Source organism: Sparus aurata, chromosome 21 (genome assembly GCF_900880675.1).
Source record: "Sparus aurata chromosome 21, fSpaAur1.1, whole genome shotgun sequence".
Lineage (NCBI taxonomy): Eukaryota > Metazoa > Chordata > Actinopteri > Spariformes > Sparidae > Sparus > Sparus aurata.
This window is the reverse complement of record NC_044207.1, coordinates 29,549,167-29,564,731: the sequence shown is the minus strand read 5'-3', so window position 1 is coordinate 29,564,731 and position 15,565 is coordinate 29,549,167. Positions and strand designations below refer to the sequence as shown.

The window sequence follows — 15,565 nt, the reverse complement described above, 5'->3', positions numbered from 1 at the left end:
GCGCTCTCTCTCTCTCACATCCTCCCCGATCTGTATAATGACAAAATGAAGTCGGTGCTTTTGAAGAGACTTTCCCAGTGGACACGCAGTCGGAGCCGTCCATCGCTCAGGCTCTTCTGCTGAAACCATTACGGTAACCACCGGATCACAGAATGGATTATGACCCTTATTTTTCCCTCCACTAAGTGATGGTATTTATAGTAACGTGATTATGAAAAGGAGAGCGGCCGCAGACAGAGATGTGATGTCGGGCTGGATTTAAAGCATTTCCAGGCTCCACTTTGAAGGAAGACGCAGCAGCAACAACACACTTTACATTTAGTTGTGTCGCCCAAGTCGTGGATGTTTTCTGTTGCTGTTCTTCTTTAAATGAGCTGCAAACTGCTGCAAGATGCTTTTTAAGTTTCACTCAAAACTACAAATGTGAAGCTCGTTCTGATAAGAGGATGAAGCGTTAATTCCACGCAGATCTTTGTGTGTAAAAGAGGCAAAAGTCGGGATCAGAAGAAGTCATTAGGATTAAATCTCTGGGCAGCGTCCATGTCGGCTGTTAATATTTCAGTCTGGAGTTGCTACATGTTTTTATTGCGCGTCCATCGATTGTTTTGAATCCTCCCAGTCCAGATTCTAAATGCCAGCAGAACAACCGGGCCTGGAGCTGGTTTACTGTTTGTTTTCAGCTCACAAACTCGCTGCGGTTTGCAAAAGACTCCGCCCTGAGAAATGTAGCTCTGCTTGTTCGACGAGTTGGAGGAAAATACCAGTGTGTGTGTGTGTGTGTGTGTGTGTGTGTGTGTGTGTCTGCTTTGAAGACCTGCCCTCACCACACCCTCCTCACTCTCTTCCTGTGTGTGAGCGTGAGGGCACTTTTTTTATTTTCTCAGTGATGAAATTGCAGGAAAACCTGAGGTGACCCTCAGCTGTGTGTGTGTGTGTGTGTGTGTGTGTGTGTGTGTGTGTGTGTGTGTGTGTGTGTGTGTGTGTCTGCTTTGAAGACCTGCCCTCACCACACCCTCCTCACTCTCTTCCTGTGTGTGAGCGTGAGGGCACTTTTTTTATTTTCTCAGTGATGAAATTGCAGGAAAACCTGAGGTGACCCTCAGCTGTGTGTGTGTGTGTGTGTGTGTGTGTGTGTGTGTGTGTGTGTGTGTGTGTGTGTGTGTGTGTGTGTGTGTGTGTGGGGTACAGCATCCAACATCTATCTGGATTTAATTGTGTTTAGTGGGCGTACAGCAGCCAGGGATCAGCACATCAACACTGAAGTCAACTTTGCATTGCAAATTCTCCTCTGAAGCTGGCCCAGGATCAGCTGTTTGAGGTTTAACACAGGTGGCTGCTGCCCTCTAGAGGAGATGAGGTGAAACTCCACAGGATCGTTGTCTGTAGTCAGAAGTTCATGTGTGAGCTGAGGACGAAACGAGAGACGCAGCTCAGATTATTTAAATACCTTCAGCTAATTAAATGAGCCGTATTCATCCTCGTGCTGCAGCCTCAGCTGTTTGTGTGTGTTTAAAGGGTCAGTTCACCTAAATCACACTAAAACAAATCATCAGAACTTCTTTCACTGACTTCCATGTTTTCTTTCCCCCTCTCCTCCTCCTCCTCCTCCTCCTCCTCCTCCTCCTCCTCCTCCTCCCCCTCCCCCTCCCCCTCCTCCTCCTCCTCCTCCTCCTCTGTCCATCCTTCTCAGTGGTTTGTGTGACAACATCATCCAGGACATCATCTACAGCTTCCTGGTCCTGCCCAACCGTCTGACCATCCCTCTGGTGGGAGAAGCTCAGCTGGCCCAGCTTCGCTTCCCAATGCCCAAGGTAACACAACACACACACACACAGACACACACACACACACACACACACACACACACACACACACACACACACACACACACACACACTGAAAACTTGAAAACAGCTGAACTTTCCTTCCATCTTTAATGTCTGAACTTTAGTTTCTCCTCATAATAAATCACTACAATGAAAAAGAAGTGATGTTCATTGTATTCTCACATCCTGTCCAGGTTCAGATTCAGATCATCTCACACTGAACCTGTGCAGTTGTCTTTGACCCTGTCTGATGAAGTGAAGTGCTCAGATTTCCTCTGTATCCGTCGTCACACCAGCAGCTTCTTATTTTAGAAGTAAACTACTCATTCTGTTCTTTGTGAGCGAGCAGGGAAGCTGTTGACTTCCTCCAATCTATTTTTATCCTCAGCTGTTTCCCCTTTTTATTTGACCGCAGGTTTTCTTTTAAGTAACTTAAGTTGACAGTTTTTTTAAGGAGTCCTCCTCGAGGCTTGAAGGTGCAGATTGTCCTTTTTGGTCAAAGGGTCAATGCACACTAAATATGTCTGTCCTCTTCTGGTCCAACCTCCTCTAACGCTCTTCGTCACCCGCCCGTCTCCTCAGGGGATCCTGAGGATCCACTTCATCGAGGCCCAGGACCTGCTGGGTAAAGACAAGTTCCTGGGAGGGCTCATCAAAGGCAAGTCAGACCCGTACGGAGTCATCCAGGTCGGGACTCAGCTCTTCCAGAGCAAAGTCGTCCACGAGACCGTCCACCCGAAGTGGAACGAAGTGTACGAGGTGAGCCGCTCAGAGGGAATATGAAATCATACGTCTGAATTTGTGTTTTCCTGCAGCGTCAGTGGACTCGTGGGCCTGTTCTCTAACACCTCCAGGTGTTTCTGTCAGGTGTACATCAGTCCTGTGTTCAGTGTGTGACGTTCATGTCTTTGTGTTTTTACAGGCCTTAATATACGACCACACGGGACAGAATCTGGAGATCGAGCTGTTTGACGAAGACACCGACAAAGACGACTTCCTGGGAAGGTACGACTTTCTGATGAATCAACAAAACACCTGAGATAACTTCACATACCTGCTCTGTTTCTTTAGTTACATTCAAAAGATACAAACACCATGTTAACTTGTTGTCTCTTATGTCTGGTGGTGTTTTTATGTTTTTCATGAGTGAGCCACACAGTTTGGATCATTTTCTCTATTAATCAGTTTGTTGTTTGCTCCATTAAATTTCTGGACATTTTATCCAAAGCGACGACGTCCTCAAACGTCTTATTCAGTCTACGACTCAAAGATATTCAGTTTATGCACATTTGAGGCTGAAATCACACAATTTAATAATAATCTTCTCTTAAAAAAAATCTAATTTAACAGTTGAGAACTGATCGACTGACTGAGTAATAATTTAGTAAAATGACGTTTCTATTTAAGTAAAAAATCCACAAAAAATCCAAATCATCGTCTTGTTTTTGGTCCTAAAAAAGTGTTTGTATTGTCATAAATTCAACATTTTGTGTTTTGGACATCAAAACGAGACATTCAAAGACGTCACGTTGGACTCTAATGACTTTTTTCCCACTTTTTGATGTTTAGACTGAAGATTCAGTGATTATTTGAAGAGATGATGAATCTGTATGAAATTAATTCTTAGTTGTGGCTCATAACATTAATTTAACATTCAAAAAAATCACTTTGTTGGTGAAAATGAAAGTTAAACACACAGATATACAGTCAAAGTACTGACACTACAGACTATAACGCACACTGTGATGAGAATAGTTGCACATCTGGATGTTTATCTTACAAAAATCTTACTTGACATAAAGAGTTTGTCCGTAAGAGTTTTTCACACCGAGCGTAACGAATATATCCGTTGTGACGAGTCGGCATCGTTAACAAACCTCTAATTGGAAGTTTTTGTGTCGTGTGCGACTTGTTTTTCAGCCTGCTGATCGACTTGGCCGAGCTCCAGAAGGAACAGAAGGTCGATGAGGTAAATCTGAATCACTTCCTCTCTGAACTACAGCGTCAGATCTGCTCCTAGACTCAGAAACTGAAACCTGATCTGGAAATAAATCTCTGCTGTGTTAAATCAAGTTGTGATAAAGTTTTGAGGATGTAGAGAAAAGTTTGTAAAACATCTGTGAAAATGTGTCTTTGATTTCTGTTTCTCTTCCCATTTCTGTGAATTTTGCTCTGTTGGTTAGAAATAGTCTTTATATCTTGTTATAATATTGATATTAACAGTGACCTCGTGTTTGTCTTCAGTGGTTTGTGATGCAAGATGTGGCTACAGGGAAGCTGCACCTCAAACTGGAGTGGTTATCTCTGCTGCCCACACCTGAGAAGCTGGACCAGGTACAGAACCAAAACCACCTGCCGCCGTCTTCTTCTTCTTCGTCTTCTTCTTCTTCTTCTTCTTCTTCTTCTTCTTCTTCTTCTTCCATCGAACCAAAAACTCATCTTCTCTCTTTCTCCCTCACAGGCGCTGATGAGCATCAAAGCCGACCGCTGTCAAGCCAACGACGGCCTCTCGTCCGCGCTGCTCGTCGTCTTCCTGGATTCAGCCAGAAACCTGCCTGTAAGTCGCTCTGGTCCGACCTCCCAGCATGCACCTGCAGCATCCTAGAGTCAACAAATATGACACCTGTAGATATTTATTAAGACGAAAATGGTGATTTATAGATGCTTCATCTTTCAAGGAGAGCTTATTTTCAGCACGTATATACATTTAGGAATGATAAGATTTAAAATACTTTATTCCTTTTTTGTTCTTACATACTGTTGAGCTGTTGTTTACCTTCATGCCCTTTGTTAAAGGGTTTCTGTTTGGTTATCCGTGATGGAAGCATTGTGTTTTTTCTGTTTGTCCGTCCCGTTCTTGTGAACTTGATATCTCAGTAACGCCTCGAGGAGGAATTTCTTTTAAATCTGGCACAAACATCCAGTTGGACTCGAAGAAGAACTGACCAAAGGTCAAAGAAGTGCTGCAGAATATGAGTTGCTCTGGATGGTTTAAAACACTGTCGGTCTACATTCAGAGTTCTCACCACAGTCTCACTTTTATCTTCTTTTCTAAACTTCTGTTCTGCTCTTCACTTCATCTCGTCTTAAAGCTGCAACAGAAAGTAAACACTAACGAAAAGATTGTTCTTTACAAAGGAAACATTCAATCAGTAAATGGAGAAGAAAATCAGCAGATTATTCTGTAAGAAAAGAGTAATATTTAGTTTGCCTACAGTTTCACAGAGTAGTATAAGAATGTTTCCTCGGGTTTCCTCCAGCGCTGCTAATGAGTGATCAGTGTTAACGAGATCGTCACAGCAGAACTTTATTTCTGCCGTGCCGCCTTCACCTTCCTCTTTTCAGCCTCCTCTTCTCCTCTGCTTCTCCTCCTCCTCCTCCCTCCTCCCCCTCTGAAGAGCGTCTTCGAGGGGAACTTGGGCTCTGGATACTTAAAAGAGAGGCGGGCGGCGGGCCTGGTGTTCTGCGAGAACACGGCCTCTCTCTATCGGACCTTATTTGTGAGTTCGCTGGCTGTTTTTCTGCATCCCAGAGTAGTTTTAACCGAAGCCGAGGTGTGATTACTTCTGCTAGAGCTCATCCTCCTTTTGTCATATTTTTGCTCGTGTTTTTATTAAAGAAAAAAAGAAGGTTTGAACTGTTTTGCCTGACGAGCATGAATCCCTGCCAGTGCATGAGTTGAATTCATTAATATTGTTATTTGTCATGAATGTTACTTGTTGGAGTTTGACTGATTACAAAGCCGAGGAACGTGACGGGAAGTAGAAAATTAGGAAAATGAGAACGTTCAAAAGCATCCTTCCTCCTCTCACCAGCTTTATTTATGTCGAGCAAACAGCTTCAGTACATCGTATGTTTTTATCATCAAATATACGGAGATAAAAAGTCCTGGAAGACATTAAGATATTTTTGATTTCTAGACTCGTAGAAATGCTTTTGAAGTGAAAACATCTTGTATTTGTCCTGTTGAAAGCTTTAGTTAACAGTTTCCAAACAGATAAGGTCGATGCCGTGAACATCCTCCACCTCCCAGGCAGTTAAAAGGAGTATTTGTACTCCACGTTGGAGTCGTAAATTAGTTTTATGCGTGAGCTGTTTGAGAGGAAGGAATGCATTTTGATGGTTGAGATTACCTGAGAGCAGGGAGGGTGAATTCTCTGGATTGCTTTCCCTCCATCCTTCCTGTATGAGCTCGTTGTATGTGAGTAGAGTTTTCCTCCCCTGCAGCTTTCCCTCTGTGGTGGGTTCTCCCCGGTCCTGCCACCAGGGGGCAGCACATGGCTACTTGGCTTCATGGCAAACTGAAGCAAAAGTGATGCATTTTAAAGGAATACACAGACTTTTTTGATCTGGCTGTTTGTCTGAGTTACTTAATCGTCAATAAGTCTGTGTGTTGCTTAAAAATCGGACTCTCTGCTCGCTTCCGCTGATCTGACATGAAGCGAACTGACCCAGATTATTCATGTGAGATCAGGATGAAAAGATGAAGTCGGTTTTATCGTGTCATTTTGAACGTTTTACCAACCTAAAGTCATGTTTTTTCTCTTCAGTTAGACGTTTGTGATCACATCCTGAGATACGTTAACATCATGTGTCCCGGTGTGATGATGAAAACAGGAGTGTGACCTCGTTATCAGATAGTTCTGTTGTTAATTAAAAGATAACTCCACCAGTGTTACACACATCAAAGTGAGAGGAGCCCTGCTGCATGTAATCTGATCAGTTGTCTGCAGTGCATTGTGGGTAATGTAGGCACCAGGTTTTGAAAAGAATGCATGGAATAAAAAAGGTGATATTTCTGGTTCTGCTGTATTGATTTTAATCATTTGAAACTGTCCATAATGAGCCCAATCAGTGATGTGCACAAGGGGGGGCAGTTGCCCCTCCTCGTGGCCCAATTGTTGAAAAACGTGCGCTAAAGTGCCCTCCTGGGAACCAAAACGTGTGCTAAAGTGCCCTCTTGGGAGCCAAAAAAAGCGTGCCAAAGTGCCCTCTTGGTTGGCAAAACACACTAAACTGCCCCCTTGGTTGGTTAAAACATGATAAACTGCCCTCTTGGGAGCCAAAATGTGCGCTAAAGTGCCCTCTTGGGAGCCAAAACACGCACTAAACTGCCCTCTTGGGAGCCAAAACACGCACTAAAGTGCCCTCTTGGGAGCCAAAATGCGCGATAAAGTGCCCTTCTTTTCGCCCCTGCCCTTCAAAAAGTCTGTGCACGCCACTGAGCCCAATCATCATAGACCAGTGGACTGCTTTTCATCACCTGCTGCCTACATTACCCACAATGCAACTCACCCACTTCTGATTACATACAGCCTCCTCTGTAGCCATGAAAGACTTTATGCTACTTTTTCACATATTTTTTTAACCTGTAAACACACTTTAATGTGTAAAATTGATGGAGTTACCCTTTAAATATGTTGTGTATGACCTTCTGCAAGAGGAGGAGCTTCAACACCAACAGATTTATACAAATATACAAATATATACATGTCGTATAATTATCAGCACGACATGAAACCATCTGAGCTTCTTCTCAACCAGAACGATTCCTTCATTCCCTCTCTGTCCAAATCAACCATCATCTCATGTATTCTGACTAGAGTCCGGCCGGTATGTTGCACATTGATTTATGGAAGTTTCTGCCGATCCATCAGCTCCGTCGGCGTGATGAATCCAGTACCGGTCGGACTCTAGCTGTGACCTCATGTCCATGTTTAACTGGTGACTGACATTAACCATGTGATCATCCTCCATGTTGTCTCTCTGTCTGTGTCCCTGTGTTGTGCTGATGGTGGTGGTCCTGTTCCTCCGTCCTGCATGCCCCTCCTCCCCCTAATAACCTGCTGGTGTGTGTGTGTGTGTGTGTGTGTGTGTGTGTGTGTGGAATGCTCTCTCCTGCCTTATCCCCGGGGGAAAATCAAAGCGCAATCCGTTAGAGTTCAACCAAGCGGGGCTGAAGAAGGCCTCGATCAGTAAGGCCATCAAGGTAACGAAGCACCGACATACAGAGGAGGGACACTGAGGAGCACGGAGACAGATGTTCACACAGACAGATGTTCACACAGACAGATGTTCACACAGACAGATGTTCACACTGTGTGGCCAAAAGTATGTGGACACCAACTCGTTATTGATCCGCTGCTGCAGCCTCCACTCTTCTAGTTCCAGATGTTTTTAAAAAAAACCAGCTGCAGGAATTTACTCCCGTTTAGCAACAACTGTATCAGTGATGTTCAAAACCAGGTGGTCACAAAAGGAAAAGAGACAAAGTGTTGAAGCTCCGTATCATCTAAAAAAAACCTCATTATATGCTGAAGCAGGTCGCAGATTACAAATAACTGATTGCCATTCGTGTCACCCTCCTCTTCAGCTGCAGCTTCCTTCACCGTGGAAGACGACACGCAATCAAAGATTTGTGACGAGATTAAATCATTTCAGAACTTTGGGGGGAAAGTTGCAGCAGTGTGGATCACCCAGTTTTAGCTTATGATGTCGCGTATGACTCCGTTGGTCAAGTCAGATCAGCTGGTCAAGATGGCAAGAAGTTCTTGACCGACACCTCGTCATTTTGATGAACATGATACATCTTAGCTTCAGGATGTTGTAGCTCCGGAACAATAGTTCATGAGACTGTCTGCATACTTTTGGCCACAGTGAACATTGTGGTTTGAATGCGAACATGGAAACGTCTTTTAAAAGCTGCATTGGTGCAGAATTGTGTAGAAGTTTATTCATTTCCTCTGGCTGCTTTTTGCTGTCGTTGCAAAATGTAACACACACAATATAACAATAAAAGCCATCTGTAATCAGTTTGAGGTCTTTCCACATTAAAGATTTTAGATAAACTCAGTAATGATCCACCGACAGACCTTTAACATTTTGAAACTGGACCATGATTTAGAGCTGTGTTGCTGCCGGTCTCCATCGGGGGGCGCTGCTGCGACAGGAACTGCACCTACTGACTGACTGCTGTTGTGAAATCATTAACAAACTCCACTAATCATGTTTGTTGACTAAAAGCTGTTCACCGTGTCTTTAACAATGTGTGTTGTAAATAACAACATTGTTGTCCAGAACACATTCACATTCTTTGATTCTACAAATCTTTTTCTTTCAAACTGATCTGGTCTGTTTACAGACTTCCTGTTTCAGAGACATTAATTAATTTCACATTTAAATCAACACATTTAAGCCATCAAGTGCTGAAATGTGTGAAGCAGCTGTGGGTTGTTTGGTATCACGGTAAAGTTCTGATATCTTCGACCCAAAACGCTCCGTATGAGCTCAAAATGTGAATTTTGAACGCTCAACACAAACTGCAAAGCTACATTTCATGTTTTTGTTGAAGCATTTCCAGTGTTATAAACATTATAGAAGATTTTTAATGATTAAGTGCACGTTTTTATGATTTTACATAACATGAAAAAGATGCTCAAGCTAAAGTTAATCTTGATCAATGCATCTTTTTTGTTTGAAAATACTCTCCTGTGATTTAACTTCTAAAATACTGTCGCAGGTTTGCTCGCCGTCGCTGTTTCTCGTTTGTAAAAACCTGTTTTTTCTTCTTCTGCAGTCCGGTAAGAAAGTGACCAGCGATCCCAGTCCGTTTGTCCAGTTCACTGTGGGACACAAGTCGTTCGATAGCAAGGTGAGACTCAGCAACATTAAATAAGTTAGTATAGTATAGTCTCTTATACTTCAACACTTTGGGGAATCTGTTACGTGCTTTCTTCTCCAGGATGAGATGGATCTTTTGTTTGTTTGCAGATGACACGGTGCCGTACACAAGATTTTATTCGTTCGAATATCTTCAGTTACGTGTGTTTGTAGTCTTGTCCCTCTGTTTCTCTTCCTTCTCACTCCTCTTTGTTTGTGTCCTCCTCCAGATCAGATATAAGACCAATGAACCCGTGTGGGAGGAAGCCTTCACCTTCCTCATCCACAACCCCAAAACCCAGGAGCTGGAGGTGGAGGTACGGATCATCCGATAGCTGCTCCGCTCTCATGTCTACAGATCCTTAATTCTTGGATGTTTGAGGGGCTGATGTTGTTGTTCCCTGTCTTCTCTCTTTTAGGTGAAGGATGACAAACACGAGTGCACATTGGGGACGTTAACGCTTCCTCTGAGCCGCCTGCTGGAGGCCGAGGACATGACTCTGAACCAGCGCTTCCCCATGAAGAACTCCGGACCGAGCTGCACCCTCAAGATGAAGATGGCTCTGCGGGTAGGAGGACGACCTGCAAGATGGTGGGGAGAAAAAAAGAGTCCTTTGTCTTGACATTTGTCCTCTTTGTGTAATTCCAGGTGTTGTGTTTGGATAAGGACACGTCCTCGCCCTCGGACACCACCCCATCCTCCGTGCAGGTCCGCAAACCCAGCTCCTCCTCCACCCCGCGGCCCTCCGTCTCCTCCGACTCCTCCAAGCCTCCGTCTTCCAGTCAGGACATCCCCCGCTCTGCCTCCGTGTCGGCCCAGGACCTGCTGAACCGGCGGAAGGAGTCCGATGATCCCTTCAGGTCCCCAGGAAGCATGGACTTAGGGCAAGGAGGAGGAGGAGGAGGAGGAGGAGGTCACAGTCTGGCAGAGACCGGGAGGAGCACCTCCAACCTGGCCATCTCTGGCTCCCAGCAGTATCTGGCTGGAGGCAAAGAACCGACGCCGAGCATCGCATCGGACATCTCCAACCCGTATGCCGTTCAGGAGCTGCAGACGAGAATCCAGCAGCTGCAAAAGTAACTTCAGCCGCTCACTGTAGTTTGTATCAAACGTCACTTTGAGAAAACGTTGTGCATTTGTTGGGGACTATTTTTAGCAGCGGATGAATCCATATTTCCACTTTCTCGCCCTCTGTAGTGGTTCAGGCCCCAGTCACTTCCCCCTGGGTGAGATCCAGCTGACGGTCAGACACAGCTCCCAGAGGAACAAACTCATCGTGGTCGTTCACGCCTGCAGGTACGGACCGATGACAGAGATGAGTCTCTTTACAACTCTCTCCTGCTCTGAACTAACATCTGTCCGTTTTCCTCCTGCAGAAACCTGATCGCGTTCACCGACCACGGCTCAGATCCTTACGTCCGCCTCTACCTGCTCCCTGACAAACGGAGGTCAGGCAGGAGGAAAACTCACACCTTCAAGAAAAACCTCAACCCAGTTTACGACCAGACGTGAGTCCCACTCCCCTTGCTGATGATGTCTACTCGACATGAGGAGGGACAGAGTCGTTAATACACTGTCTGCTCTGTCTCTCTGTGCCTGGTCAGGTTTGAGTTCACCGTTTCCCTCGTGGAGCTCCACAGGCGGACTCTGGATGTTGCGGTGAAGAACGGCGGAGGTCTGCTCTCCAAACACAAAGGCCTTCTGGGAAAGGTACAGACTTCAGTAGACGGGCAGACATCAGGGCGAAAGAGTCGCTTACTTTTAGATCCTTTGTCCAAATTATAAGTCTTTCATCGTCTTTATAATAGTTGAATTGTCTGGACATAATTGAATAGTGTCATTTTATATGTTAGATGTATGCAGTCATTCAAATGGGATCTTTATTTGCACCATTAAAGTGAACTCTGTTGTCTTTTCTCATCAGGTTCTGGTGGATTTGACCCATGAAGACATCAGTAAGGGCTGGACACAATGGTGAGTCTGTTCACACAAAACTCACTTTTTAATATGTGATGTTTTAAAGGTCCCATATTGCACAATGTGAGACTGTCGGTTGTATTTCATATAAAGCAGAGTTAGGTAATGTATACTGTGCTCATCAGTCTGGGAAAGTTCACGTGAACACCCTCTTAAAGGGATATTCCGGTGTAAGTTTAATCCATGGTCTAAATCACCATGAAACTGTGTTAGACTCCCTCTCGAGAGATCAAGTTAGCAGACCGCTAATTTACGGAGTTTTATCAACCTCAGAAACGACCGCACGACAACAATACACTGCAGTAAATGGATCCAAATATAAACCGCCACCAAAAAGCCACAAATAATGCTCAGAACAGCACCAAACTTCAGCAACAGTACAAATAGGGTCTCAGTACATAGTCCGGGGCATCTAACCTCCGCTAGCTTAGCTGGATTTCTATTGTGAAGCTAAAAACAGACTTCAACTCTCCTCCATCAGCTTCCGGGTCGGGGAAGTCCCGACGCAACGATTACTGAGTGCGATTAGAAATGCTCAATTCCGTTCTTTTCCCTGTCCGCTCTCGATAATAACTGTTATAAACTGGCAGGTAAGACACATATGAACTTTGATTGCTTTTCCATGGAGTCATAATCATACATTTTCATCCATGAGCCGCGGAACTCTACTGCACTCGGTAATCGACTCGTCGGGACTTCCCGTCAACAGGAAGCTGCTGCAGAAGAGTGGTAAATTTAGTCAGCTTTTCAGTAGAAATCCAGCTAAGCTAGCGGAGGTTAGATGCCCCGGACTATGTGCTGAGACCCTATTTGTACTGTTGCTGAAGTTTGGTGCTGTTCTGAGCATTATTTGTGGCTTTTTGGTGGCGGTTTATATTTGGATCCATTTACTGCAGTGTATTGTTGTCGTGCGGTCGTTTCTGAGGTTGATAAAACTCCGTAAATTAGCGGTCTGCTAACTTGATCTCTCGGGAGGGAGTCTAACACGGTTTCGCGGTGTGTTAGACCATGGATTAAATTTACACCTGAATATCCCTTTAAGTTAGAGCGACAACTCGGACAGTCTGAGAACGTTTTGGTCCTCGAGCTGCCGGGTTGAAACATGGCGGACGAAAGTAAACATTCAGCTGATGGTGAGAAACTTTGATCAAAGTCATCGTATCGTCTCGTTTTGTCTTTCTTGTCATACAAATACTGGAATCAGCTGTCAACACGTTCCGAGTGAAGTCAGAAGAGCACGTGAATGCCGCGTTAATAACTCCTAGACCTGCTTTATAATCATTCAGACATGAACGTCTCACATTCTACAATATGAGACCTTTAATAAAACACTGACGTCGGAGCCAGCTGAAGGAAAAGGAAGAAGCTGCAAGCTGCCAAAATAAAAGCCTCTGTCTCCTCCTGCAGGTTCGAGCTGAGCGGAGACGGCCTGGCGAAGCCTCACCAACTATAGACGGCTACGACGGGAACCATCATCATCAACATCATCATCATCATTACTATCATTATCATCATCATCATCATCGTATCACCACACTTCCACTTTACACACTTCCACTTCCAGTGTGGCTCTTTTTCTTTGATTTTCATTACTCGTAACTTGAACCAGAAAAAGCAGCTTTTGACATTTAATCACAGTCAGTCGCAAGGCAAACCTCCCCTTTAAGAAGTGAAAGGCTGATAGACTAAAGGGAGTATACAACGTGTAGAAGACTATATATATATATATCTCATAATGTTCTGCCGTGGAAAGTCTATACGCCATATTTATATCAGCTCTAGAGGACGACGATATCTATTTGTTTTCTTTTGCTTTTTGCAGAAGTTTCCTGCCTCGAGTTTCAGTAACGAGCGACGATGTACAGGTTTGTAAATATAAACGATGATGCTGGACGAGACAGACGGGGTATTTTTTTTAGAGAGCGGTGTGGAGAAGAGAGAGGCGTGGTCTCTTTGTACTTGGCCAAATGATTGTTTGTAATTTTATTTGATTGAATTTGTTTTTTGGTTTTTTTTTAATGACAAACATTCTGGACGGAGTTTCTGAAGCCGAGCGGCGGTCGCAGGGAAAGACGCCACCAAAGAGACGAGAAGTATTTAACTCTGTCGCGTTTTTTGGTAACGCAGCTTTATCTCTCTGTGATAACGCGTGTTAGCCGGGTGGAAAGATCTTTAAAGATACGAATATTGTTTTTAAATTTCATGCGGTTCAGTTTGCCAACACAGATGTTTTCCGCCTGTTGTTACACTGAAGATGAAGCCACGCTGAGTGTTACCGGTGTGTTTTTGTAAAACTGAATATTTGCACATATGTGTGTTTTATTTTGTCTAGCGGGGATCATCTTTGCTCTTAGTTAACATTTTTACATTACCTAAATTCATCAAGAAAGAAAAGATGTCTGTTTTTAAAGTTGTTTTTTACGTCAATTCATGAAAAGCGTTAACACGCCTGCACCAGTGTCGCTCTGTTTCACACACAGCGGCTTTTTAAAGTGAGAGGATTTTAATTTCGGCATTTCCTTTCCTAAGAAATGGGACATTGTGTATAAATCGCTTGTTTTTTTTGTTTTATCTCGACACACGCAGCGGGCGTCTGTCGACGTCATCATAAACTCCACTACAATCATTCTGAGTCGCTCACGTTTTGTTTATGAATCAACGTTAAGTCTTAACTGAAGTGTCGTTTCCAGCGAGACGCGCCGGCGATGAGAACGACATTTACCTTTTTTTCCTTTTGTTCGGTGTTCATACAACTGTCTGCACGCACATCGTATTAAACACTGCTTCGACTTTACAGCACTCGCTCAGAAAGGGATTTATAACAGAGACAAATGCACAGAATACATAATTCTTAATATCTAACAAGATGAATAAATGCACATATTGTCTACGCGGTCATACGAAGCCAAAGAGCAGCTTGGAGATGATGAGGAGGAGCTCGGTGTGACCTTTGACCTTCAAAACACACACAGACTTTTTGCCTTTCCGTGTTCGTATCACACATCAAGAAAGTATTTTACATATATGTACATGAACTGTGCCGTTCTGCATTTTATGTCTTTTACTGTTTTATATTTGTGTTCTCCAGCCGTCACCCTCTCTGTCCTGTTTCTGTGTTTTACTCTGTAAAGAATCACAACGATTGTCTGTCAGCCGTTACACAAACGAGAGCGATGCCTCTCTGGGTTTGTCCTCCGAAAAGGCGGTCCGTCTCCTCCGTCTTCTTAATTTATCTTGTGCCTTAAAAATTCACACGACCCAGAGAAAATATTTACATGTACGAAAAGAGTAACAGAACCAACGAAATGCTCCAACAGTTTGTTTTCCGAATGTCTCCTACATGTATTTTAAAACAAATAAAGAGCTTTAGCAGCATGGAGCTGTACAGCAGTGTGTCCTCTGATGAGTCTCTTTACTGTGTGTGTGTGTGTGTGTGTGTGTGTGTGTGTGTGTGTGTGTGTGTGTGTGCCAGGTGGTTTGTTACACAGGCTATTAGCATGATTAGCATTTAGCTAGTGCCATATACTTCCATCAGGAGTTGGTGGAGACCAAAATCAGAGTTTAAAGAAAGTGAACTTCTCCCTGAATTAACTCCTTGGTGTGGAAATAGAGGAATTATCCAGATCCTTAAATAAAATAATAAATAAATAAATAAAACATATTTATATATAATTTTATATACTTTTTACTCTTTAACTCTTTCAAAGTCCTGCCTTGGAAAAAGTCAAGTAAAAGTATGAAAATATAACCGGGACAAAACTTCAGAGTATGAAAGTAAAACTACTCAAAGGAGGAAAAAGTCCCCGTGACTGTTTTATATTATATCAATATACGTAAATCTTCTTTTCCATTAATGATTGATTGGTTGATTGGTTGATTGGTTGTCACAGGTCTGTCTGTCTGGTTGTCTTTCCTGGTTTGTGATCATGACGCTGTGCGCTGACTTTGAATCGTCCTTCCTTTGCTTAAAGACACCGGCTCTGTTCTGGGTTTGTTTCTGGGCCCACAGTCAGCCAGTGACATCGCTGGATAAATCCAGGAGTCGTCTGCATAATGACGGATATCAGGTATCGTGTTTTGCACAGTTCGCCTGCAGCCTGAT

The 15,565-nt window shown here is 43.8% G+C and overlaps 1 protein-coding gene across 5 annotated transcripts in view; it reads left to right on the top strand.

Annotated features, from left to right (window-relative positions):
• The window catches only part of esyt2a (extended synaptotagmin-like protein 2a), a 46,522-nt gene extending 31,669 nt beyond the window's left edge, over positions 1 to 14,853 (top strand). For 2 of the 5 annotated variants that reach the window (XM_030403852.1, XM_030403853.1), the window contains exons 9-25: positions 1,691 to 1,811; positions 2,409 to 2,585; positions 2,749 to 2,831; positions 3,747 to 3,795; positions 4,071 to 4,160; positions 4,288 to 4,383; positions 5,225 to 5,326; positions 7,753 to 7,815; positions 9,403 to 9,477; positions 9,716 to 9,802; positions 9,905 to 10,054; positions 10,135 to 10,562; positions 10,684 to 10,782; positions 10,863 to 10,994; positions 11,091 to 11,196; positions 11,411 to 11,460; positions 12,871 to 14,853. In XM_030403852.1, the coding sequence (XP_030259712.1) occupies positions 1,691 to 1,811; positions 2,409 to 2,585; positions 2,749 to 2,831; positions 3,747 to 3,795; positions 4,071 to 4,160; positions 4,288 to 4,383; positions 5,225 to 5,326; positions 7,753 to 7,815; positions 9,403 to 9,477; positions 9,716 to 9,802; positions 9,905 to 10,054; positions 10,135 to 10,562; positions 10,684 to 10,782; positions 10,863 to 10,994; positions 11,091 to 11,196; positions 11,411 to 11,460; positions 12,871 to 12,916 (1,954 nt within the window). In that variant the 3' untranslated portion in view covers positions 12,917 to 14,853. The remainder of the gene's footprint in view (positions 1 to 1,690; positions 1,812 to 2,408; positions 2,586 to 2,748; positions 2,832 to 3,746; positions 3,796 to 4,070; positions 4,161 to 4,287; positions 4,384 to 5,224; positions 5,327 to 7,752; positions 7,816 to 9,402; positions 9,478 to 9,715; positions 9,803 to 9,904; positions 10,055 to 10,134; positions 10,563 to 10,683; positions 10,783 to 10,862; positions 10,995 to 11,090; positions 11,197 to 11,410; positions 11,461 to 12,870) is intronic. The other 3 variants (XM_030403855.1, XM_030403854.1, XM_030403856.1) reach the window with 3 other exon arrangements.
• The last annotated feature ends 712 nt before the right edge of the window (positions 14,854 to 15,565 follow it).